This window comes from Garra rufa, chromosome 21 (genome assembly GCF_049309525.1).
Source record: "Garra rufa chromosome 21, GarRuf1.0, whole genome shotgun sequence".
In the NCBI taxonomy this organism is placed as follows: domain Eukaryota; kingdom Metazoa; phylum Chordata; class Actinopteri; order Cypriniformes; family Cyprinidae; genus Garra; species Garra rufa.
Genome location: NC_133381.1, coordinates 38,180,438 through 38,207,423, shown reverse-complemented (window position 1 = coordinate 38,207,423; position 26,986 = coordinate 38,180,438). Strand labels below are relative to the sequence as shown.

At 36.5% G+C, this 26,986-nt stretch overlaps 1 protein-coding gene across 3 annotated transcripts in view; it reads right to left on the bottom strand.

The window, feature by feature from the left end:
• Positions 1-8,546: 8,546 nt before the first annotated feature.
• bahd1 (bromo adjacent homology domain containing 1) overlaps positions 8,547-26,986 on the bottom strand; it is a 49,271-nt gene continuing 30,831 nt past the window's right edge. For 2 of the 3 annotated variants that reach the window (XM_073826775.1, XM_073826776.1), the window contains exons 3-7: positions 17,114-17,490; positions 13,700-13,859; positions 13,540-13,619; positions 10,712-10,803; positions 8,547-10,609 (exon numbers count right to left, since the gene is read on the bottom strand). In XM_073826775.1, the coding sequence (XP_073682876.1) occupies positions 10,426-10,609; positions 10,712-10,803; positions 13,540-13,619; positions 13,700-13,859; positions 17,114-17,490 (893 nt within the window). In that variant the 3' untranslated portion in view covers positions 8,547-10,425. The remainder of the gene's footprint in view (positions 10,610-10,711; positions 10,804-13,539; positions 13,620-13,699; positions 13,860-17,113; positions 17,491-26,986) is intronic. The other variant, XM_073826777.1, reaches the window with a different exon arrangement.

Genomic DNA, 26,986 nt, shown 5'->3' with positions numbered 1-26,986 from the left:
GGGCTTTAAACAATCCCAGCTGAGGAAGAAGGGTCTTATCTAGCAAAACAATCTTTTTTTTTTATTACAATTTATATACTTTTTAACCTCAAACGCTCAACTTGTTCTTGCTCTGCCTGAACTCTGTTTTTTTCCAGGTCAAGACAGTTAGGGTATATCTTATTTTCTCCCTCAACTTCAAAATAATCCCTCATCGCTGCAGAAGTACCGACCCAGTGTTTGCAAAGTGAACATGAAGTATATACATTTAAAAAGTACATACATTTAATTTTTTTTTTTTAGAAAATGACAGATCTTTTCACTTGATAAGACCCTTATCCCTCGGCTGGGATCGTGTTGATCCCTTTGAAGCTGCACTAAACTGCAATTTGGACCTGAAACCTGTTGATCCCCATTGAAGTCCACTATAGTGAGAAATATCCTGAAGAAAGAAACCCATGAACATCTTAAATGACATGGGGGTGAGTAAATGATCAGGAACAGCTACCATCGTCTAATTTCTTTCATAAGACTGAGTTGTTGCTGTCAGGCAAAAGAGGGTCACGGTAGGTTCAGCATGACACCCTGTGGTAACACTGCACCAGTGCAGCTTGTGTTTTTTTAACTACATAAAAAAAGTACACCAAAATGTGACCCTGGACCACAAAACTTAAGTCTTAAGTAGTATTTGTATATTTGTAGCAATAGCCAAAAAATTCATTGTATGTGTCAAAAGTATGCCAAAAATCATTAGGATATTAAGAAAATATCATGTCCCATGAAGATTTCCTACCATAAATATATCAAAGCTTATTTTTTGATTAGTAACATGCATTTCTAAGAACTTAACTTGGACAACTTTAAAAGGGAATGTTCTCAATATTTAGATTTTTTGCACCCTCAGATTCTAGATTTACAAATAGTATCTCGAAAAGCATATGTGACCCTGGACCACAAAACCAGTCATAAGGTTAAATTTTACAAAACTGAGATGTATACATTATATGAACAGCTTTCTGTTGATGTATGGTTTGTTAGGATCGGACAATATTTGGTCGAGTTACATCTATTTGAAAATCTGGAATCTGAGGGTGCAAAAAAAAAAAAAAAAAAAAATCAAAATACTGAGAAAATCACCTTTAAATTTGTCCAAATTAAGTTCTTAACAATGCATATTACTAATCAAAAATTACATTTTTATATATTTATAGTAGGAATTTTACAAAAAAATCTTCATGGAACATGATCTTTACTTAATTTCCTAATGATGTTTGGCATAAAAGAAAAATCAAGAATTTTGACCCATACTATGTATTTTTGGCTATTGCTACAAATATACCCCAGCGACTTAAGACTGGTTATGTGGTCCAGGGTCACATATTTGTTCAGCTTTCAGATGATGTATAAATCACAAATGACAAGCACTGTCAATTAATGCAAAGCAGGACTCAGGGAAGTGTTGAAGATCCAAACGCTAGCTTTATTTATCAGATCGTAGTCAAGACAGGCAGGGTCAAAACAACAGCAAACAGTAATATCCAGGGCAAGACAAAAGCGTAATCCAGTAGACAGGCGTGGGTCAAAATCCAAGTGAACAGTCCAAAGTAGCAAACAAAACAATGAAACAAGGAAAAACTATGACCATGAAACAAAACTATGACTAAGAAACAAAACTATGACTAAGAAACAAAACCGTGGCAAAAACAAGGCAATGAGACAGTGGAAAATCGCTTAGAGTCCGCACAGCAAAACAATATTTTGCGGGGCCTGTTTGGTGTAGGCCTCCTTAAATGGCCACCAAACAGGAAGTAACCAACGAGGCAGCAGAGGGAGCAGCAACAGTCAGTGTGGGTAAAGCTCCCTCTGCTGGCCTGGCGTTACAGAACCCCCCCCCCCAGTCCAGGAGGGTGGGGGAACAGAGGCAAAACAGGGGGTGGGACAGTGGGCCAGGTCCATGCAGGGGAACAGGATCAGAGTCAGGGCCTGGACCTTGGAGCAGAGGCAGACAGTGGAGCAATGGAGGACCTGGGCCGTGGAACAGTGGCAGACAGTGAAGCACTGGAGGACCTGGACCATGGAGCTGTGGCAGACAGTGGAAACTTGGAGGACCTGGGCTGTGAAGCAGTGGCAGACAGTGGAATAATGGGGGCCCAGGGCCATGGAACAGTGGCAGACCTGGATCATGGAGCAGACTCGTGGACAGACTCATGGACAGACGAGGCCTCTGGAATGCAGTGTGCAGCCCACACACTTAAAATGGCAATGGCCCTCACAGGCAGTACAGTGGTTAATGGGATGCCCACCGTGCTGGAAGGTTTGAGGCTTGGGAGCGTCAGTTTTGCGTGACTTGCTTGGCTTGGGAGCGTCGGCTCTGCGTGGCTTGCTTGGCTTGGGAGCGTCGGCTCTATTAGTATGCCTGCTGCCCGCACTGACATTAGAGTAGGGTCCATTACACTGGTAATCAAGACATGGCATGGCTCTGGCAGGTGAGACGAGACATGGCGTGGCTCTGGCAGGTGAGACGAGACATGGCGTGGCTCTGGCAGGTGAGACGAGACATGACTTGGCTCTGGACGCTCGGGCGAGACGTGACTTGGCTCTGGAATAACAGCAGCAACTTGGCTTGGCTCATTAAGATCTGCTGTAGCTTGGCTTGGCTCATGAGGATCAACTGTGGCTTGGCTTGGCTCAGGGTCAACAGCAGCAACTTGACTTGGCTCATGAAGATCTGCTGTAACTTGGCTTGGCTCATGAAGATCAGCTGTGATTTGGCTTAACATAGATAACCCAGCTGTAACTTGACTTGAGTCAGGAACAACAGCTGCGACTTGGCTTGACTCATGGGGCACAGCTGTGACTTGGCTTGGCTTTGAGGGAGCAGCTGTGACTTGACTTGGCTTTGAGGGAGCAGCTGTGACTTGACTTGGCTTTGAAGGAATGGCTGTGACTTGACTTGGCTTTGAAGGGATGGCTGTGACTTGACTTGGCATTGAGGGAACAGCTGTGACTTGACTTGGCTTTGAAGGGATGGCTGTGACTTGACTTGGCTTTGAAGGGATGGCTGTGACTTGACTTGGCTTTGAGGGAGCAGCTGTGACTTGACTTGGCTTGGCTTTGAGGGAACAGCTGTGACTTGACTTGGCTTTGAAGGGATGGCTGTGACTTGACTTGGCTTTGAAGGGATGGCTGTGACTTGACTTGGCTTTGAGGGAGCAGCTGTGACTTGACTTGGCTTGGCTTTGAGGGAACAGCTGTGACTTGACTTGGCTTTGAAGGGATGGCTGTGACTTGACTTGGCTTTGAGGGAGCAGCTGTGACTTGACTTGGCTTGGCTTTGAGGGAACAGCTGTGACTTGACTTGGCTTTGCAGGAACAGCTGTGACTTGACTTGGCTTTGCAGGAACAGCTGTGACTTGACTTGGCTTTGCAGGAACAGCTGTGACTTGACTTGGCTTTGCAGGAACAGCTGTGACTTGACTTGGCTTTGAGGGAACAGCTGTGACTTGACTTGGCTTTGCAGGAACAGCTGTGACTTGACTTGGCTTTGCAGGAACAGCTGTGACTTGACTTGGCTTTGGGGGAACAGCTGTGACTTGACTTGGCTTGGCTTTGGGGGAACAGCTGTGACTTGACTTGGCTTTGGGGGAACAGCTGTGACTTGACTTGGCTTAGCTGGAACAGCTGCAACGTGGCTTGACTTTGCTGGAGCAGCTGCCGCTTGATGTGATTCAAGTGGTGCTGCTGTGTCTTGACGTGATTCTGAAAGTGCTACTGTATCTTGTTTAGACTTTGGGAGTGTTGGTGTGTCTTGACTTGCCTCAGAATGTAAAGTTGTGTCTTGGCTTGACTCAGGATGTGAAGCTGTGTCTTGACCTGACTCAGGAGGTGAAGCTGTGTCTAGACTTGACTCAGGAATTGAAACTGTGTCTTGACTTGATTCAGGAAGTGCTGCTGTGTCTTGATTTGACTTGGCCGGAACAGCAGCTGTAACGTGACTTGGCTTGACAGGAACAGCAGCTGTAACGTGACTTGTGAACAGGCTTTGGGGTGGCGGCCATCTTGGCGACCAGCTCTGGCGTGGCGGCCATCTTGTGCAGTGGCTCTGGAAGGGCGGCCATCTTGCGAACAGACTCTGGAACGGCAGCCATCTTGCAAACAGGCTTTGGGATGGCGGCCATCTTGTGAACAGGCTTTAGGATGGTGGCCATCTTGTGGACTGACTCTGGGATGGTGGCCATCTTGTGGACTGGCTCTGGGATGGTGGCCATCTTGTGGACTGGCTTGGAGATGGCAGCCATCTTGTGAGCTGGCTGTGGGAGGGCAGCCATGACAGGTACAGACTCTGGACGGGCAGGCATGGTGTGAGCAGGCCCTGGAGTGGCAGGCATGGCGTGAGGAGGCTATGGCTTGGCAAACATGACATGAGCAGGCTTTGGCTTGGCAGACATGACTTGAACAATTCCAGACGTGACATATGGGACATGAAAATGTTCTGATGATGTAGGCACTGTGGGATTGTGGGACCCCTCATCCACAATCCCAACAGTAAACAGTGAACCAGCCAACCGGAGTGCATAGTCAATATATTGCTCTAGAGTCCAGTGTGGGGTGTGTAGGGGCATACAGGATTTGATGTTTTTGTTTAAACCAAAATAGAAAATGTCCTTAAGAAAAGAGTTTTTGAAGTCTACCTAATAGCACAGCTCACAGAAGTCAGCCACATACTCCTCAATGGGCCGGTTATTCTGGCGAAGACAAACCAGACGATCTCCAGGTTTCATGATGATCTGTTGGAAAAGTTACTGGATCTGTGGTAGGCAAAGTATTCTGTAACGCAGGACTCAGGGAAGCGTTGAAGATCCAAACGCTAGCTTTATTTAACAGATCGTAGTCAAGACAGGCAGGGTCAAAACAACAGCAAACAGTAATATCCAGGGCAAGACAAAAGCGTAATCCAGTAGACAGGCGTGGGTCAAAATCCAAGTGAGCAGTCCAAAGTAGCAAACAAAACAATGAAACAAGGAAAAACTATGACTAAGAAACAAAACCGTGGCAAAAACAAGGCAATGAGACAGGAGAAAAATGCCTAGTAGAGTCCGCACAGCAAAACAATACTTCGCGGGGCCTGTTTGGTGTAGGCCTCCTTAAATGGCCACCAAACAGGAAGTAACCAACGAGGCAGCAGAGGGAGCAGCAACAGTCAGTGTGGGTAAGGGCTCCCTTTGCTGGCCTGGCGTTACAATTAAACATTGAAAAAGCTGTTCTCAAGCAGTTTTCTTAAATATCTGTCTAATACCATTAGTGATAAGGTCTTTTAATACACACCCTGAATTAATTGAACATTGATTTAATGTACATTCCAGCACACAACAGAGCCTTCAGGAAAAAACGAGAAAACCTTCATTACGTAATATAGATTTTTTACTAAGCTTTTTGATGGAAGCCTCAGGACGACTTTGAGAAGCTGTTAACATCTCACAAGCAATGTTAAATATGTAATTACGTGCTTTATGCTTCATTTGGATCAACGTGCATACGTCAGAAGTCAAGGAACTAAACAAACGAGATGAGGAACATATATATTTTTTAATATTTTCCTATAATATACATTTTTTGTAATTTGGATTACTTCTAGATTATTGTGATGTTTTATCAGCTGTTTAGACTCATTTTGACAGCACCCAATCACTACATAGGATCCAAGTGATGTAATGCTAAATTTCTCCAAATCTGTTCTGATGAAGAAAGAAACATTTTAAATGTCCTGAGGGTAAATAAATGTTCATCAAATTTTCATTTTTGGGTGAGCTACTGCTTTAAAAACAGATGTGGATGTAAAATTAAACGTTAAAGTGAAGTGCTCAGATGTAAATACATGTAAATATATCCTACAACCAATCAACTGAAATTAAAATGCACACAGTTAAATATGACAAACAAACAAAAAAAAAACGTTTTGGTAATTTGCATTAAAAGAAGGCATGGAAATTGTGGATGTTTCACTGTTAATATTAAAGGATTATTTCTGATAATTAACACACCCCCAATGTCATCCAAGATGTTCATGTCTTTCTTTCTTCAGGTTTTTGTGGAAAACATTCCATGATTTTTCTCCATATAGTGGACTTCAATGGAGATCAATGGGTTGAAGGTCCAAACTGAAGTTTCAGTGAGGCTTCAAAAGGCTTATCTAGCAAAACGATCAGACATTTTCTAAAAAAAATTTACAATTTATATACTTTTTAACCACAAATGATCATCTTGCACTAGCTCGACTTCATGCATCACGTAAACACATTGGAAAAGTCATACATGGTTAGTCCTCCGGTTTCAAAAGGTAGGCACATTTTCAATTTCAAAATTCCATACTTTTTCAGACTTAAATTTCTAAACCTCTCAGTAGATTTTGAGATCATACTTAACATAAATGGTTCATAGAGAATTTTCAGCTTTAAATTTAGTATATAGTACAGACATCTATAAATATTTTGAGAAGCTGTTAACATCTCACAACCAGCATTAAATATGTAATAATGTGCTTTATTTGGATCGACGTAGACACGTCAGAAGTCAAGGAACTAAACAAACGAGACGAGGAACTTGATGCTCGTATATTATTTACTCCTTTTAAATACTTTTCTCTTATAATATACATTTCTTTATCAACTGGAATTATGTGGATTACTTATGGATTATTGTGATGTTTTTATCAGCTGTTTGGTGTCTCATTCTGACGGCACCCATTCACTGCAGAGGATCCATTGGTTAGCAAGTGATGTAATGCTAAAATTCTCCAAATCTGTTCTGATGAAGAAACTCATTTACATTTTAAATGTCCTGAGGGTAAATAAATGTTAAAGTGAAGTGCAGATGTAAATACATGTAAATGTAAACATCCTACAACCAATCAACTCAAATTAAAATGCACACAGTTAAATATGACAAAATAAAAGCCTTTTGGTAATTTGCATTAAAAGAAGACATGGAAATTGTGGATGTTCCACTGTTAATATTTAAGGATTAGTTCACTTCCAGAATAAATATTTCCTGATAATTAACACACCCCCAATGTCATCCAAGATGTTCATGTCCTTCTTTCTTCAGGTTTTTGTGGAAAACATTCCATGATTTTTCTCCATATAGTGGACTTCAAATGAGATCAATGGGTTGAAGGTCCAAATTGCCATTTCAATGCAGCTTCAAAAGGCTTATCTAGCAAAACGATCAGACATTTTCTAAAAAAATGACAATTTATACACTTTTTAACCACAAACGCTCATCTTGCACTAGCTCGATTTCATGCATCACGTAAACACATTGGAAAAGTCATACGTGCTTAGTCCTCCGGTTTCAAAAGGTAGGCACATTTTCAATTTCAAAATTCCATTCTTTTTCAGACCTAAATTTCTAATCCTCTCAGATTTTGAGACCGTATTTAACATAAATGGTTCTTAGAGCCTTCTTTTTTTCAGCTTTAAATATGGTATATAGTACAGTCATCTATAAATATTTTGAGAAGCTGTTGAGCTGTTAACATCTCACAACCAGTGTTAAATATCTAACTACGTGCTTTATGCTTCATTTGGATCGACGTAGACACGTCAGAAGTCAAGGAACTAAACAAACGAGACGAGGAACTTGATGCTTATATTTTTTTATTCCTTTTAAATATTTCCCTTTTATAATATACATTTCTTTATCAACTGGAATTATGTGTGATGTTTTTATCAGCTGTTTAGACTCTCATTCTGACGTCTTGAGGGTAAATAAATGTTCATCAAATTTTCATTTTTGGGTGAGCTACTGCTTTAAAAACAGTTAGATGTCTCTAAAACAGTGGATGTAACATTAAATGTTAAAGTGAAGTGCTCAGATGTGAATACATGTAAATATATCCTACAACCAACCAACTGAAAAAATGCACACAGTTAAACATGACAAAATAAAAGCGTTTTGGTAATTTGCATTAAAAGAAGACATGGAAATTGTGGATGTTTCACTGTTAATATTAAAGGATTAGTTCACTTCTAGAATAAATATTTCCTGATAATTAACACACCCCCAATGTCATCCAAGATGTTCATGTCCTTCTTTCTTCAGGTTTTTGTGGAAAACATTCCATGATTTTTCTCCATATAGTGGACTTCAATGGAGATCAATGGGTTGAAGGTCCAAATTGCAGTTTCAAAAGGCTTTAGGGTCTTATCTAGCAAAACGATCAGACATTTTCTAAAAAAATGACAATTTATACACTTTTTAACCACAAACGTTCGTTTTGCACTAGCTTGACTTCATGCATCACGTAAACACATTGGAACTGAATTCTCCGGTTTCATTTCTAATCCTCTCAGTAGATTTTGAGACAATATTTAACATAAGTGGTTCATAGAGCCTTAATTTTCAGCTTTAAATTTGGTATATAGTCCAGTCAGCTGTAATTATTTTGAGAAGCTGTTGAGAAGGTGTTAACATCTCACAACCAGCGTTAAATATGTAATTATAGTGCTTTATTTGGATCGACGTGGACACGTCAGAAGTCAAGCAACTAAACAAACGACACAAGGAACTTGATGCTCATATATTATTTATTCCTTTTAAATATTTTCCTCTTATAATATACATTTCTATCTTAAATAATACAAATGCGCTGTGCTAGATCTATTATTTCAAAGAATGCCCAGTACTTCCATGCTGCACTGAAATATATATATTTGTAGAGACACGCTCGCCCACATACACCCAAACAGCCATTCATCAAAGGAGCAAAGAGCTTGGAATTCATGGTCAGTTTTGTATACAGAGGAATGAACGCAATCCTCTCCTTTTCTCCTTGTTTTGGTACACAACATGTTGTATTTGCCATCCAGAGCATTCTGCTAGAGAAGTACACGTTTCAAAAATACATCATTTTCACACAAACAGCAACCATTAAGGAGTCAACTCAACCACGCCGCCAACCAAAGCAAAACAAGCTCTGCTTAAATGTTCCGCGAAACCGCTATGGCATTAACACGTCTAAACTGGCATATCTGACGCTAGATGACAAAAAAAACAAACAAAAAAAAAAAACGGAAGATCTAGACGAGATTATTTGTCTTTTTCGTATATTTTGGTCAACACGACTGAAGTTGGGCATGATATATATTTATATATATATATATAGGTTATGCAAAGGGAGTATAACTATTGAACGACAAAAAAAAATCATATCTTCATCACAATGACAAAATTACTTCTGACTGATTAATATTCACTCAATAACGTGAAAGGAATGGATTCAAAAATGTAAAGAAAAACCAAAAACAAAGACCCTGTGAGTACTTTAACTCCTCAAGGGAAGTGTGACGGTCAGCATAGTGCGATCAGACAATCTTATTGATGCTTTTTAGCACAGAGCAAAACAAGCAGGCCAAAAACGTGAAGAGGCGTAAGGAAAAATCAATCGACCAACCAGTATTTCTTCACATAGCAGACTGTTAACTATTTAAAGGCACAAACAGACCATATAAAACAGCTTTCTCATATCGTAATTAGCGATCTTGTAACAAAACTACCATGTAAGACGAGAAGCAAAGGGCACACGTCGAAAGCAGGCCTGTGCGCGCGAGATAAAGTTTTTCCATTCACATTTGTAACTGACGGTTAGCGAGCTCTCTCGTATCTCTTTGTACACGTACAACAAATACACAGTATTTTCCTGCGTCGGAGATCAGTAGCAGGTGACATTTTGAACCAAGTCAGCAACGATACGTTTTAGTGCAAACTAATGGAGTTGCGAAGGTGGGTGTTAAGGAGTGGCGTGATAACCTTTGGTTTGCTGGGAAGGCAGAAAACGGGGAAACTCGGAGTCGGATATAAGGCAAGTCATGATGGGCGACGAAAAAGCTCATTGGTCGATCAACAGAATGAAACGCTAACCAAATGCATTCTGGGATATTTGGTCCGCCACGGTAAGTCTGTGATCCCCTCACCCTGTTACTACTGATTGGTGCCTCCTAAAAGCTGGAGCTTGTGTTCAATTTATCAAAAAATAAATATTTTAACCTTTAATCTAGATTACTAGGCGTAATACGGGAGCCTTCCAAAGAGCCAACACTAGAGCTCTATTCCATAATTCTTAATGTACCTGCATTAATTTCTGTCTTGACACTCATTCAGCAAATACAAAAGATAACTGCAAAAATAAATACTCAAATTCATGGAGTGAAAAATCACATTTTGGCGATCGGTACCTTCGAAACTCAAGGTAGTTGTGCTCAGAATGCCGTCCTACAGAGTCGCACGGGATAACAGCGTTTTCGCTTGTTTTCTGAAGAGCATTGATCCTAAAGGGAAAACGGAAAACAACAGCAACTCCCTAAAGACTTGTGGCCATCCAGTTGGTAGGGCTTTTGATTGTGTCACAACGTTTTGGATTCTGGTTTCAGTGTATGGCTCCATTCAGACCTACTGCAGATTCTTTAGCAGACGGCCGTAGCGGAAGTCGTAAACGTGGCGGCAGACGAACACCAAGTCGGGGTCGATGTCGTTGGGCACGCAACGATACGCTGGAATTACATAGCTGGACGGAGGGACCAGGGAGCTACGTCTGGGAAAGCCCTCCTCGCGACACTTCACCAAGGCACAAAATCTGAAAGAGTCAAAATCACATTCAGTTTATGCGGAGGATACGAGGCGTTGACACTTGCACACATTTGACACTTGCAATGAGCCGATAAATATGAGCGCTCACCTACAGTACTGTGCTAATGTCAACACATAGCACTTATCCTCGATACATGCCACACTGTTTTCATCCTGATGCCGAGATGCGAAAATCTCATTCTGGAAAAAGTCACACATCATTAATGTTTTATACTCAACTTAAGGGAATCCATGCTGTAAATGTATAAAATAAATATTGCAACAAATAGGGTAAACACACCTATTAAAGGAGTAGTTACAGATCATGTACTCACTCCGCTGTCATCCAACATGTTCATGTCTTTCTTTGTTCAGTGGTAAAGAAATTATCTTTTTTTAGGAAAAACATTTCAGAATTTTTCTCCATATAGTGGACTTCTATGGTGCCTGTGAGTTTGAATTTCAATGTAGGTTCTAAACGATCACAGCCGAGGAATAAGGGTCTTTTCTAGTGGAACGATCTGTCATTTAAAAATAAAAATAATAATAATTATTTATATACTTTTTAACCTCATCTAGTCTAGCTCTGGTTCAATACAGATAGGGTATGTCGAATAACTTTAAAATTGTCCAACATTGCAGCAGAAGTACCGACCCAGTGTTTACAAAGTAAACGTGCAAAGGATATCAATCACCCTTTACAAAAAAAAAAAAAAAACAGCAATGTTGGAGGATTTTGAAGTTGGAGGAGAAAACGAGATGGGAGTTTTTCAATATACACTCTTAAAAATAAAGGTGCTTTAAAAGGTTCTTCACAACAATGCCATAGAATAACCATTTTTGGTTCCACAAATAACCATTCAGACAAAGGTTCTTTAAAGAATAATGTTCTTTCTTACCTTTCTATAATCTGAAGAACCTTCTTTCGCCACAAAAAAACCTTTAGTGAAACACACAGGTCCTTCAGATGTTAAAGGTTCTTTATTGAACCAATAAGACCAATTTAGACACAAAATGTTCTTCTATGGCATTGTGGAGCACCTTTATTTTTAAGAGTGTACCCTGTCTTGAACGGGACTGCACAGCGTACGCATGTTTTTTAGAAAATGACCAATCGTTTTGCTAGACAAGACCCTTATTCCTCACCTGGGATTGTTTAGAGCCCTTTCAAACTGCATTTAAACTGCATTTTGGAAGTTCAAACTCATGGGCACCATAGAAGTCCAATATATGGAGAGAAATCCTGAAACGTTTTCTTTAAAAAACATTTTTTTTTTTATGACTGAAGAAAGAAAGACACAAATATCTTGGATGACAACGGGGTGAGTACATTATCTGTAAATGTTTGCTCTGGAAGTGAATTTCTCCTTTAAGCTCATGAAAATCTACATTGAGCTTTAGTGCACACGATATTGTTTCAGTACTAGTTATGTTATGAAATATAATCTCTCACACAATATTTAATTTTATTTTAAATGACAAAAGCATTTAAATGAAGATGTACATCATTAAATGCAAAAAGTCTGGATGTGCTTAAGGAGTAAATTTTTGATATGTAGTAACAAATGCAACAATTGGTTAAGACATTAAGTAGGATAATATATCATTTTTTGTTTTTATAATCTGAGCTCAAAAATGGAAGTGTGCTTAATAGGTACATGAGCTTTATAGGTATGTTTACCCTTAAATAAGAGAAAAAATTAGGGATGCACCGAATGTTCAGCAACCGAAATTATTCGGCTGAAAATAGCAACAAAAAAAAAAAAGCTCTTTCGGTGTCCGGCTGAATAAGCGAAAAAGGCCAAATAAATTAAACTGAACAATGACGTGACACAATGAAATAGAGGTGTGTACTAATGCAGCAAACATGTCTGCAGTGTGGAAGAATTTAAAACTGTCCGAGAAAGTCGCAAAAATCATTACAAGCACAGACAGCGAGAGACTGTTTAGTATCGCATTGCATGCCTTCCATGAGAAGAGAAAGGGGTGGTTGTTGCTGGTTACTGTATGATGACTAAAATCGCGAAATGGACTTAAACCATTAGTAAATAAACTACAAAACCTTATGTTATCTAATACACATACAAATTGCATGTATTCTGACAGCCCTGCACAAGATCATTAGCCAGGGTTCAAAGTCCAAAGCGCAAGGAAAATCTGCCTGATGAGAATCATTCATAAATCTGCTGCTGTCAACAAAAAGTAGTACTGAGGTCTTCTTGTGGGTTTCCGCCAAAATAAAAGTCAACATTCATAAATGTTAGCATTGCAATTTTACTGTTGTTCTGTAAAATAAAATAAAAAATAAGATAAAAAATAATAACAATCATTACAACAGCTCTATTAACACATTTATTATAATACTGCATTTATTTGTACATTAAAAACACATGCCTGATTAAAGAAAGGGGTCTTAAAAATGGCCATTTTTACTAACTTAAACTGTGCTTTGTTGGTAGGCTATAATGTCCACTAGAATGTTAAAAATGTTCAGTGTTAAGTAAATATTTTTAAATTGTTGTTTTGTAATTGATTTTTGTTTTTGAAAAGCAAGACAAAACTGTAAAAAGCACATTTTGGCTATTTAATTTATGCAATAGTGAAAAAAATTGGCAAAATACATGGGGGGAAAAACACGGTATTCGGCCCAGTGTTTCATTTTGTTCGGCTTCGGCCAAGAATTTTAATTTCGGTGCATCCCTAAAAAAAATCCAGACTTTTAAAACATCCCTCTATGAAACACCTGTACATATCCAGTGTTTGAGAGTGCTGGGAGTCATTTGTTTGTCCAGTGTCCCTATTTCAGTGGTTTACAGAACACAGGAAACTTGTGCTGCCTACTTCCTCTATGAAACTCATAATCAAAGGAAGTCAAATGTTGACACTGCTAGTCCCCAGTGGACCTCATTGCTGTGCCATGAACAATTCTAGACTCACCTCACAGTGCATGCTGGGACTGCGACCCCCCTGAGTGTGTTCTGGGCGGTAGTACCAAAACAAGCTCATCATCAGCTCCCCTGAAATAGGTATGAAGCGTTATGAGCTCTTCTGTGACTTTCATTGACTGTAAAAAAGCAGTATTTCGAGGAGGACTGACCTGACTCAGGGTCTTCCCAGAAGGCAGAGACTTTGGCCACGTAAGGCAAGGACTTCTTCCTGGGACCTGAGCGCAGTAGCACTGTGTCTCTGACCCTGATCACTTCTCCATCTCTCTGCACTCCTTCATAGCACCTGCGCAGGGATGTGGAGTCCTCGCTCTTGAACGAAATGGAAAAAATATGGAGTTACACATTGCATTCTATTTTATTATACACTTTTGAATCATGTCAGTTCTTTGAAAACTACAAATTAAAAAAAATAATAGTGTGAAAAATATTTTTGTAACCTAATAAATGTATGTTACTGTTACTTTTGAATTCAATTAATTCATCCTTGCTGAATAAATTGATTTCTTGCAAAAAAGATCTTCCTGAGCCCAAACTTTTGAAAGGTGGAAGATGGAAATTTTGCACAAATACTGATGATACTATGGAAAAAAATATATAAACACTACCAGTCAAAAGATGTTTAATGTTTTTGAAAGAAGTCACTTTTGCTCACCAAGCCTGCATTTATTTCATCCAAAGTACAGCAAAGATAGAACAATTTTGAAATATTTTTAGTATTTTTGTATTTGAATATATTTTAAAATGTAATTTATTCCTATGATCAAAGCTGCATTTTCAGCATCATTACTCCAGTCTTCAGTGTCACATGATTCTTCAGAAATCATTCTAATATTCTGATTTGCTGCTCAAATAACATTTTTTATTATTTTTTTTGTTGAAAACAGCTGAGTAGAATTTTTCAGGTTTCTTTGATGAATATAAAGTTCAGAAGAACAGCATTTATCTAAAACAGAAATATTTTGTAACATTATAAATGTCTTTATCAACACTTTGATCAATTTAAAGCGCCCTTGCGCAATAAAAGTATTAATTTCTTTTATTAAATATTAATAATATTATCTATTATCAAGTATTAATTAATTTCTTCCCCCCCCCCCCAAAATATAAAATAAAATGCTGAAAATTTAGCTTTGATCACAGAAATAAATTACATTTTAAAATATATTCAAATAGAAAGCAGCTATTTTAAGTAGTAAAAATATTTCACAATATTACAGCTTTTGCTGTATTTTGGATCAAATAAATGCAGGCTTGGTGAGCAGAAGAGACTTCTTAAAAAAAAAAAAAAAAAAACATTAAAAATCTTACCGTTCAAAAACTTTTGACTGGTAGTGTATATATAATGAATGACATAAAGAAACAGAAAAAACAGAGACAGACTAAATATGTAAGAACTGTGGCAACATCTCCAAGATGCTTGAATAACCTACCTGCAAAGCTACCTGAAAAACTATGCGCAAGTCTACCTAAGACAAATGCAAAGTATGGTATATTTGTCTATAACCATGGAATAAGCGGGATAATCAACGGCTTGCCGTGCGTTAAAGGATTTAAAATGCACTTCGCGGAGGCAACCACCCTCCGCTTTGCGTCGGGCGGTTATTAGCCTCCACGTCGTGCATTTAAAATCCTTTAACGCACGGCAAACCGTTGATTATCCCTTACTTATGACATTATTTTTGAAAGCATTCTCACTTCCAGCATTTTAGGCACACAGAAGTGCCTAAAACTTTTAACAGTACTGTAAGCTTTGCAGGTGGGTTTCTTCAAGCATCTTGGAGACTTTACCGCAGTTCTTCTGCATTTAGTCTGTCTCAGTTTTTCCTATTTCCTATTTTCCTATATGTCATTCCAGACAGACTGAATGGTGATGAGATCAGATCTCTGTGTGGAACACTGGCTGTTGTGCAAACAAAAATCTCACTGGATTATTAGAAATGAATGGCAAAAATCAATGCCTGGAAAAGTAAACTGATACAGTATTTCCAACTGACACACTACTGCAAAAGATAGAAATAACTGGCTCAAAACCTTTTTTTTTGCTGGTGAAGATATTAATGGCCTAAGACTTTTGCAGTAGTGTGTGTATACACTGCCATTCAAAAGTTTGGGATTAGTTAGATTTTTAATCTTTTTATTGTAATGCTCATCAAGGCTGCATTTATTGAGTCGGAAATATTGAACAACAACAACAAAAAAAAAATACAGTAATATTGTGAAATATTATTGCAATTTCTAATATTGGTTTTCATATTTTCAAATACTTTGAAATATCATATATTTCTGTGATGTAGCACTGAATTTTCAGCATCCAGTATCCTGTCACATGATCCTTCAGAAATTATTCTAATATGCTGATTTATAAACAGTTTTGAAATTGTTGTGCTGCTTAATATTTTTCTGCAACCTGTGATACTTTTTTCTTTGATGAATTTATTGATTTCTTTTATTCAAAATAAAAGTCTTATTAGAAAAAATCTAACAAAAGTCTTTACTATCACTTTTTATCTATATAACAAATCCTGGCTAAATAAAATTATTTACTAAAAAAAAATACTGACCCAAACTTTTGAATAGTAGTGTTTAGGGTATACATATAATTCTATTTTGAATACACATTCTTCTTTTAAACTTTTTATTTATCAAGAGATCCTGAAAAAAGTCTCACAGGTCTCAAAAATATTAAGCAGCACAGCTGTTTCCAACATTGATTATAAATCAGCATATCAAAATGATTTCTGACAGATCATGTGACACTGAAGGCTGGAGTAATGATGCTTAAAATTCAGCTTTGCATCACAGGAATTAATTCTACTTTAAAGTATATTCAAATAGAAAACTGTTCATTTAAATTGCAACAATATTACATTTTTTCTGTATTTTTGATCAAATAGATACAGCCTGGATGAGCATTAGATACTTTTAAAACATTAAAACTCTTGCTGATGCCAAAGTTTGGAATTTCAGTGTATTTAAATGTCAACCATGATTAAACAGTAGCCTCTTTTGTTTTTAATACACTATTTGACAAGGCTAAGACAAGGACTGGTATCCAAATCCCTAAAGAGAAGCACAAAGACCTATTAAAGACACGAGTCAGCAGTGTGGGAGACTAAATAGACTGCATGCTGAATCCTTAAGTGTTGTGTATAAACATTTCATAAAGTCTCAATTTAATACAGATGTTCTACTTCGTAAAAACACTAAACTGGAGAAATAAAAAGCAGCATGATGCAAACACTTTTTAAAACACAACCACTCATCTGAGGTTTGCCCACTGGCTTTTTAAATATTTAAAATATTTGAAATATGAAATATTTGTTTTAAAGCACCTCACTGGAATTTAATAATAATAATAACCACGTCATTTCCAATGAATGCAATTGACAATGTTTACTAGGGCTGTTCTAAGGAAAATGCCAGGGGCATCTTTTAGTCATTCATCAGAAATAAACGCAAAATCTTTCAATGAACCGCCGGCTTTAAGTCATGCTCCGGGCACCCGAATGTCTTTTTAAGTGTGTGCTGACACCATCCCAGGACAGCACAGCTTGAGTACGTACCACGATGAATACTTCCTTTTCTGTTGCCACACCAACAGGCAGCCAGCCGTTTGTTGCCCGGCGACGGCTGATCTTAGACTGCTTGGCAGCACCGCTGCCATGGCCCGCTCCCAGCTGGCCATCCTTAATGTGGGGGCAAAGAGCAGAGTCCCGCACCCCAGAGCGAGAGCCGCTGGGCGGCTTGGCCCTCTGAGGGCATTCCCGTCCCACTCTAATCTGCACCTGGGGTCGACCGGCATCGGGAAGAGGCGTCTGCAGGTGGGGCACTGACTGGGTGGGTGGAGGCACACTGGATATGGGGCAGATGGACAGAGGCAGGGCAGAAGGCATCATGATGGATGAGTTGTGGTCATCCAGGGGGTAAGAGTAGTCTTCTACTGGAGCGGAGGAAGCAAAAATCATTGGTTCATAAAATGTGAATGTGAAAATGGTGAAATACTTGATAGTTAATACATAACTGAACTTCTAACATCGACAGTACATTATATTATCGACAGTTACAAAATATTATGTGACTAACGTCGACACTTTGAGAATAAAGGCGGAATATTTTAAAGAAAAGTCTAAATATTTCAACACTATTGAAAATTATGAGAATAAAGTCTAAGTTTTGATTAAATATTTAAAACGTTTAAAGTGGTAGACATATTACGCAAATAATGACGCAAATTATGATAATGAAGTCAAAATATTGTGTGAATAAAGTCAAATTTTGAGAATAAAATACAAGTATTTCGAGAATAAAGTCAAAATATTGAGGACAAAGTCAAAATATTACGAGAATAAGGTAAAAATATTGGGAGAATAAAGTCAAAATGTTACTAGAATAAAGTCGAAATATTACGAGAATAAAGTCAAAATATTTTGAGGATAAAGTCGAAATATTACGAGAATAATGTAAAAATATTAAGAGAATAAAGTCAAAATATTTAGAGGATAAAGTCAAAATATTACGAGAATAAAGTCAAAATATTTTGAGGATAAAGTCGAAATATTACGAGAATAAGGTAAAAATATTACAAGAATAAAGTCAAAATATTACGAGAATAAAGTCAAAATATTTTGAGGATAAAGTCGAAATATTACGAGAATAAGGTAAAAATATTACAAGAATAAAGTCAAAATATTACGAGAATAAAGTCAAAATATTTCAGGGATAAAGTCGAAATATTACGAGAATAATGTAAAAATATTAAGAGAATTAAGTCAAAATATTGCGAAAAAAAAGTTGAAATATTACGAGAATAAAGTTGAAGTCTTTCAAGAATCAAGTCAACATATGTTGAGAATAAATTCAAAATTACGAGAATTCAGAGCAGACGAACCTTAAATCTTTGGTTCATAGAAAGTGAATGTGAAAATACTTAAAATATGTGAAACTTAATAAATAACACATAATTGAACTTCCAACATAATGACAGTGCATTATCAGTCAAATAAAATCCAATTGCTGTGTGCCGTATTGACACATAAAAAAAAAGAAAAAAAAAAAAGATGATAGAGAATAAATTTGTAATTACAAAAATAAATTCAAAATATTATGTGAATAAAGTTGACATTTTAAGAATAAAGTCAAAATATTTAAACAATAAAGTCAAAATTATGAGAATAAGGTCAAAATGTTTCGATTAAATATTTAAAACGTTTAAAGTGGTAATATTTTGAGAATAAAGTCGAAATATTACGAGAATAAAGCTGAAATAATACAAAAATGATGTCGAAATTACGAGAATAAAGTCAAAATATTATGAGAATAAAGTCAAAATTACGAGAATTCAGAGCAGAGAAAGCAAAGCTCAACGTGCTTTTATGATCATAAACCAACACCATATTGCATGTAATACAACACAGCAGACTAATGCAGTCATAAATGAGTCAGTGTGCCAGATGCTGCGTGGTCAGAGCCTGTAACCACAATTATATACAACCTTAAGGGGATTGGATTTTATGACAGGAACTACATATCAATTTGGAAATGTGAAAACGGTGAAACACATAATAATTAATACATAAATGAACTTCCAACATAATGACAGTGTATTATCAGTTAAATAAAATCCAATTGCTGGGGGCTGTAAGGTTTGTGTAGGCATCTGAAAAAATGACCAAATTGGTGGATGAGCCAATCTTAGGAAACCTCCTGTCAACTGCCTGTGCAGTTTCTATAGTGATGAGGAAATTTGAGGTGTGAGTCTGGTAATACATGAAAAGGGACAAGAAACTTGCATTTTAGAGTCCATCTTGAACCAGAAATTAAATATCTAGCATTATGTACCAGGGTTGGGTGATAAAACAATAATGATAACAATCGTGATATAAATTACTTGGATAAAACGATAACACGAGTTCGACAAATGTTTGAAAAATTTTCAAAGTTCAAATGATAGTGTGACACTAAACAATGCCGTGAGATCCAGTGTGAAGCGCTTGAATTTAGCAAAGAACACAAATGATTTAAAGTAGTTTAAAGCCAGATGAAACGGTGCTGACAAACAGGAAAATCACTGTGTTCAATGACACAGTCAGAAAGCTTTTCAAATATGTGATATTCATATAGAATTTTGTTATATTACTAATGTAGACATGTATTAAAGGAGGAGTAATGGAATATAATTACAGTATTTTTTTTGTGGTTAAGCTATAGTGTTTGTGCTTTTATACTAAATGTATATAGACTACTGTTTTTCATACAAATAACTAGAAACTATTAACTGTGATATTCATGATCTAATATGCGATAGCACGTAAAAAAATCTAATATTATGAGATTGAAGCTGTAATATTTAGAGAATAAAGTCAAAACTACGAGAATAAAGTCAAAATATTATTTGAATAAAGTAGAAATTTTGAGAAAAAAGCCAAAATATTATGAGAGTCAGAAGTCAAAATGTTTAGAGAATATAGTGGAAATGTTTCGAGAATAAAACCACAATATTACGAGAAAAAAGTCAAAATATTGCAAGAATAAAGTTAAAATATTACGAGAATAAAGTCGAAATGTTTCGAGAATAAAGTTGAAGTGTTTCGAGTATAAAGTTGAAATGTTTCAAGAATAAAGTCACAATATTACGAGAAAAGTGTCAAAATATTACGAGAAAAAAAAAAGTTGAAATATTGCGAGAATAAAGTTTAAATATTGCGAGAATAAAGTCTAAATGTTTCGGGAATAAAGTTTAAATGTTTTGAGAATAAAGTTGAAAAGTTTTGAGAATAAAGTCGAAATGTTTAGAGAATAAAATTTAAATGTTTCAGGAATAAAGTTGAAATGTTTCGAGAATAAAGTCACAATATTACGAGAAAAAAGTCAAAATATTGCAAGAATAAAGTTAAAATATTACGAGAATAAAGTCGAAATGTTTTGAGAATAAAGTTTAAATGTTTAGAGAATAAAGTTGAAGTGTTTTGAGAATAAAGTTGAAGTGTTTTAATAAAGTTTAATTTTCTCAAGAATAAAATTGAAATGTTTCAAGAATAAAGTCACAATATTACAATAAAAAAGTCAAAATATTAAAAAAAAGCTGAAATATTGTGAGAATAAAGTTGAAGTATTACGAGAACAAAGTCGAAATGTTTCGAGAATAAAGTTTAAATGTTTCGAGAATAAAGTTGAAATGTTTCGAGAATAAAGTTGAAATGTTTCGAGAATAAAGTTGAAATGTTTCGAGAATAAAGTTGAAATGTTTTGAGAATAAAGTTTAAATGTTTCGAGAATAAAGTTTAAATGTTTCGAGAATAAAGTTTAAATGTTTTGAGAATAAAGTCGAAATGTTTCGAGAATAAAGTCGAAATGTTTCGAGAATAAAGTTTAAATGTTTCGAGAATAAAGTTTAAATGTTTCGAGAATAAAGTTTAAATGTTTCGAGAATAAAGTCTAAATGTTTCGAGAATAAAGTTTAAATGTTTCGAGAATAAAGTTTAAATGTTTCGAGAATAAAGTTGAAATGTTTCGAGAATAAAGTTTAAATGTTTCGAGAATAAAGTTTAAATGTTTCGAGAATAAAGTTTAAATGTTTCGAGAATAAAGTCGAAATGTTTCGAGAATAAAGTCGAAATGTTTCGAGAATAAAGTTTAAATGTTTCGAGAATAAAGTTTAAATGTTTCGAGAATAAAGTTGAAGTGTTTTGAGAATAAAGTCGAAATGTTTTGAGAATAAAGTTGAAATGTTTAGAGAATAAAGTTGAAGTGTTTCAAGAATAAAGTTGAAATGTTTTGAGAATAAAGTCATAGTGTTTTGAAAATAAGTGGCGATATTGGGTTATCAGAGAGTAATTCCATGAGTGAATGTATTCAAATTCTGAATGGATTATAGTATAGAAAATGCGCAATAGGCGCTCCCGTTACAATCACTGGAAAGCTGTCACTCATTTTACAGCAGTTCATCCAATCTCACAAAGTTATTTAAAGTAGTAAAATAACCTTCACACTGCACAAATAATCTCTTATTGATAACATGCCTACACTCTTTGTTTTAATGAGAGGGTTCGCGGAGGTGTAGAAATCAGCAAAACTGAAACCGGCACTTTGGGTGGTGAGTGGATTGTAACATAGCTGCCTCCGATTGGCCACTGAGATAATGAAATCATCAGATATGTCTCCACACGCATATGACAGTGGATGAAAAGTCCCGAACCGCAAATTGAAAGGGTTTTTGTGATGGTGTTTTTGTCACGGATCTAACAGTTAACAGGCAGCGTTCCAGTCTATCCCTACAGCATGTGGACGTGTTAAAAACAATATGCTATATATTTTTATGTCCGACGGGAACAACAAGACCGGTACCATTCTTCAAAGCGCATAGAAGGATTCAGTGTGTTTTAGTTTCGTTATCTTAATTAGATAGTTATTTAACTTATATATATTTAGTGTAGGCCTATTTATTCTATTCTTTTTTTTATTCAGATTTTCTCTGTTCTCAGAAGCGCTGCTGATGCGTGATAATTTGAGCATATGTGATCGCAGTTTTTGTTGCTCTGTAAACTGCTGTTTGCACTTTAAAATAAAACATTTGCTTGTATTTTTTATGTATCATCACTGATACTCCTACATTCTTTTTTTTTATTTTAAACTAATTTATTATTCAAATTGTATCAGTTAATGGTCAATGTTCGGATATGAGCAGCGGTTGTCAGTCAGGAAAATTAACCAAAATGAGCATCCCTAATATATATATATATATATATATATATATATATAATGTATTCGATTACTCGATTAATCGTTAGAATAATTGACAGATTACTCGATTACCAACCTAATCGATAGTGACAACCCTATATGTATATAAAAATAGTGTTTATTTTATATTTGTTAATTCAATTTCTTGAATGCTACTTTTTTGTATATATTATGTGTATTTGTACCATACAGCATATCTTTGTTCTTATTTTTTAATAACAAAGAAAAAACAATTTTCCCCCCACTTTGGCCGAAAAATCTGAAAGAAAAAGACTTTTTATTTTACATTGTGTTCTTTGGTTTTAAAATAGGAAAATCATTTTGGTTGTACTTCTCAGACAACTTGCAAAATAGTAAAACCAACATGACAAAGAACAGTGATATTTCAGGAAAAAATTGTGATATATTTTTGGCATATCTCCCACCCCTAGTTTCAGTCATTTTAAAGTCGTTCATTCTATAACGCAAGGTCAAATCAGTACAAGGTTGGAGTTCAGTGAGCGGAGGCACTGCGTAACTTATCTGAAATCATTTAAATGATCTATTTTTAATTACTATGTTACCGCCCAACTGCAAAGAAGGAAAAAGAACGATTTTATAACAGCTGAATAACCTGTTGCTGGTTTTAACCTCCCTCAGGAACCTCTCATGCAAAAAAAAAACAGGTACGCAGGACAGGTCTATCAGCGTTATCACGCTACCCATCCCCTGAGGTTTGACATCAATGAACAGCAAAAGCAGACATTTTATTACAATCTGGAATCCTGAAAATCTAACAAAGGCAACCAGTGTAACACCGATTCTGAACAAATCAAACAGCCCTCAGACAAAGTGCACACAATGACATGCGATAATCGCAGTGTGTCTACACAAATAAAGGATAACAATACTTAAGATAACCCTGCTCACAGTGCTTGGCCTTTGTGGATAGAGATCGCTTTTAGAGAATAATGCAGTCATGTAGCTTCAATCAAGCATGAAGCGTTATTGGAAGAAAACTTCACGTTTCCTATAGTACATAGACAGCTTTAATCAATCTGCACTCTCAAGCTTTTAGTGCACACAGTATTGAATTGTTTAGTATAGCAGATTGTGCATTTCAAGTGTAAAGGTTTGCACTTTTAAAAATGACATAATTTGCACATTCATTAATAGAGAATCAAATATACCAGCTTTGAAGTATTTATATTAGAAAATGCTTCTGCTTTGCTTGTTTGTCTTGTCACGGTAAAGTCACCCTCAGAAAGTCAGATTACCATCTCATTAGCCAAGATTACGGCGAGTGAAAAATGACATTGTATAAGGCAGCCGTGTGGTTAAAAAGCAATGAGGGAGCATGTCTGCAGAGGTCTCTGCCTGTGCCGAGGTTCACAAGCGGCTGCGAGACCACAGCTGCCACCTCACAATGAACAGACAGTTGAAGTCTCCTGCCAACTAAAAAAAACAGCACACTCCCCACCTGTGGCAATTACTCACATTCGAACCAGCAGCGAACAGACTGCAGGGAAAATGTAGCTACAATGACATGGCTGGGGAAGGGAATTTCATTTCATTTGACTCCCATTCAAGCCCTTGTTTTTTTTCTAAAGTCCTTGATGCGACCTCGATGGGGTTTCTCCTGACATCTCTTAATGTCACCCTATTTGTTGTGTGCACCTTTAGATCAATCACTTTAGAGACTGCGTGAGCTCATTCACCAAGACGTCTGCCGCTGAGACTCGGTCAAGGTTGAGGATACAAACATGGTATAGAATGATGAATGTGGAAATCACTCCATACACATCAGAGAAACAGTTCCTCCACAGTCCAGCCGTTTGTTATTTTACCTAATGATGCGATTCTGAAATCAAAAAACAAGTCTACTCCTTTTTTTATTTGACATTATTTTAGATTATTATTACTACACTCTTTAAAATGAAGGTGCTTCACAATGCAATAGAAGAATCTTTTTTGTTTTGTTTTGGTTCCAAAAAGAACTTTAACATTTAAGGAACCTTTCTGTTTCACAAAAGGTTATTTGTGGAGAAAGAAGGTTCTTCAGATTATAAAAAGGTAAAAAAGAGATGTTTTTTTAAAGAACCTTTGACTGAATAGGTCTTCGTGGAGAAAGAAGGTTCTTCAGATTATAAAAAGGTAAGAAAGAGATGGTTCTTTAAAGAACCTTTGACTGAATAGGTCTTCGTGGAGAAAGAAGGTTCTTCAGATTATAAAAAGGTAAGAAAGAGATGGTTCTTTGAAGAACCTTTGACTGAATAGGTCTTCGTGGAGAAAGAAGGTTCTTCAGATTATAAAAAAAAAGTAAAAAAAAAAAGAGATGGTTCTTTAAAGAACCTTTGACTGAATGGTTCTTTGTGGAGAAAGAAGGTTCTTCAGATTAGAAAAAGGTAAAGAAGAGATGGTTCTTTAAAGAACCTTTGACTGAATGGTTCTTTGTGGAGAAAGAAGGTTCTTCAGATTAGAAAAAGGTAAAGAAGAGATGGTTCTTTAAAGAACCTTTGACTGAATGGTTCTTTGTGGAGAAAGAAGGTTCTTCAGATTAGAAAAAGGTAAGAAAGAGATGGTTCTTTGAAGAACCTTTGACTGAATAGGTCTTCGTGGAGAAAGAAGGTTCTTCAGATTATAAAAATTGTAAAAAAGGAGATGGTTCTTTAAAGAACCTTTGACTGAATAGGTCTTCGTGGAGAAAGAAGGTTCTTCAGATTATAAAAAGGTAAAAAAGAGATGGTTCTTTAAAGAACCTTTGACTGAATGGTTCTTTGTGGAGAAAGAAGGTTCTTCAGATTATAAAAAGGTAAAAAAGAGATGGTTCTTTAAAGAACCTTTGACTGAATAGGTCTTCGTGGAGAAAGAAGGTTCTTCAGATTATAAAAAGGTAAGAAAGAGATGGTTCTTTGAAGAACCTTTGACTGAATAGGTCTTCGTGGAGAAAGAAGGTTCTTCAGATTATAAAAAGGTAAGAAAGAGATGGTTCTTTGAAGAACCTTTGACTGAATAGGTCTTTGTGGAGAAAGAAGGTTCTTCAGATTAGAAAAAGGTAAAGAAGAGATGGTTCTTTAAAGAACCTTTGACTGAATGGTTCTTTGTGGATAAAGAATGTTCTTCAGATTATAAAAAGGTAAAAAAGAGATGGTTCTTTGAAGAACATTTGACTGAATAGGTCTTTGTGGAGAAAGAATTTTCTTCAGATTATAAAAAGGTAAAAAAGAGATGGTTCCTTAAAGAACCTTTGACTGGTTCTTTGTGGAGAAAGAAGGTTCTTCAAATTACAAAAAGGTCAAAAAAGAGATGATTCTTTAAAGAACCTTTGACTCAATGGTTCTTTGTGGAGAAAGAAGGTTCTTCAGATTATAAAAAGGACAAAAGAGATTGTTCTTTAAAGAACCTTTGACTGAAGGGTTCTTTGTGGAGAAAGAAGGTTCTTCAGATTATAAAGGTGCTTCATGATGCAATAGAAGAACCTTTTTTGTTTAAATGGGTCCATAAAGAACTTTACCATAAGGAACCTTTCTGTTTCACAAAAGGTTCTTTTGTGGAGAAAGAAGGTTCTTCAGATTATAAAAAGGTAAGAAAGAGATGGTTCTTTAAAGAACCTTTGACTTAATGGTTCTTTGTGGAGAAAGAAGGTTCTTCAGATTATAAAAAGGTAAGAAAGAGATGGTTCTTTAAAGAACCTTTGACTCAATGGTTCTTTGTGGAGAAAGAAGGTTCTTCAAATTATAAAAAGTAAAAAAAAAGAGATGGTACTTTAAAGAACCTTTGACTGAATAGTTCTTTGTGGAGAAAGAAGGTTCTTTAAATTATAAAAAGTAAAAAAAAAGATGGTTTTTTAAAGAACCTTTGACTGAATGGTTCTTTGTGGAGAACGAAGGTTCTTCAAATTAGTGATGCTCCGATTGATCAGCAACCGATCATGATCGGCCGATATTGGCTAAAACTAGCTTGATCGGGGAACCCCAAAAGCGCCGATCAAAAAAGCCGATCACTTGACGTAAATTACTCGCGCAACTTTTTCACATGTGCATGCACGGCGCCTAGGTAAACAACAGCAGAGCGGAGCTTACCAGTGGCAACATGCAACATGAGTACTAAATTCTTTATTAGTTTTGTAAGGGTAGTCTTGTTATTGGGCATGTGACTAAGTTGTGCGTGTTTAGAGCGCGGACTGTAGTTTTGCCGGAGAAGTTAAAGTATACTTTCGGTTTCATTCTGAGTGGTGAATGTGCGTGCTTGAATGTAAATGAATGTATCTTTCTATACCCGTCATATTGCAATAATGTTACCGCTGTATGTCTGATTGTTGTCACCAGTTCATGTTGTAGTTCAGTCCATATAGAATGAGGAGAAACGGTGCGCGACTCTCTGCACTGCATCGCTAAAGTTAGCCGCCTTTTTGACGGATAATAATAATAATCGTCTTGCTATCGTCAAACCCTGGTGAAAAAAACAGCATATGCTGCTTAGGTATGTTTTGGTGCTGGGATGCTGGTTTTAGCTGGTTTATGCTGGTCCTTTGCTGGTTCATGTTGGTTCTTTGGCTGGTTAATGCTGGTCCTTGATCAGCAACATGACCAGCATAAACCAGCAAAGGGCCAGCATTAACCAGCAAAGGACCAGCATAAATCAGCTTAAACCAGCATCCCAGCACCAAAACATACCTAAGCAGCATATGCTGTTTTTTTCAGCAGGGAAGGCATCAG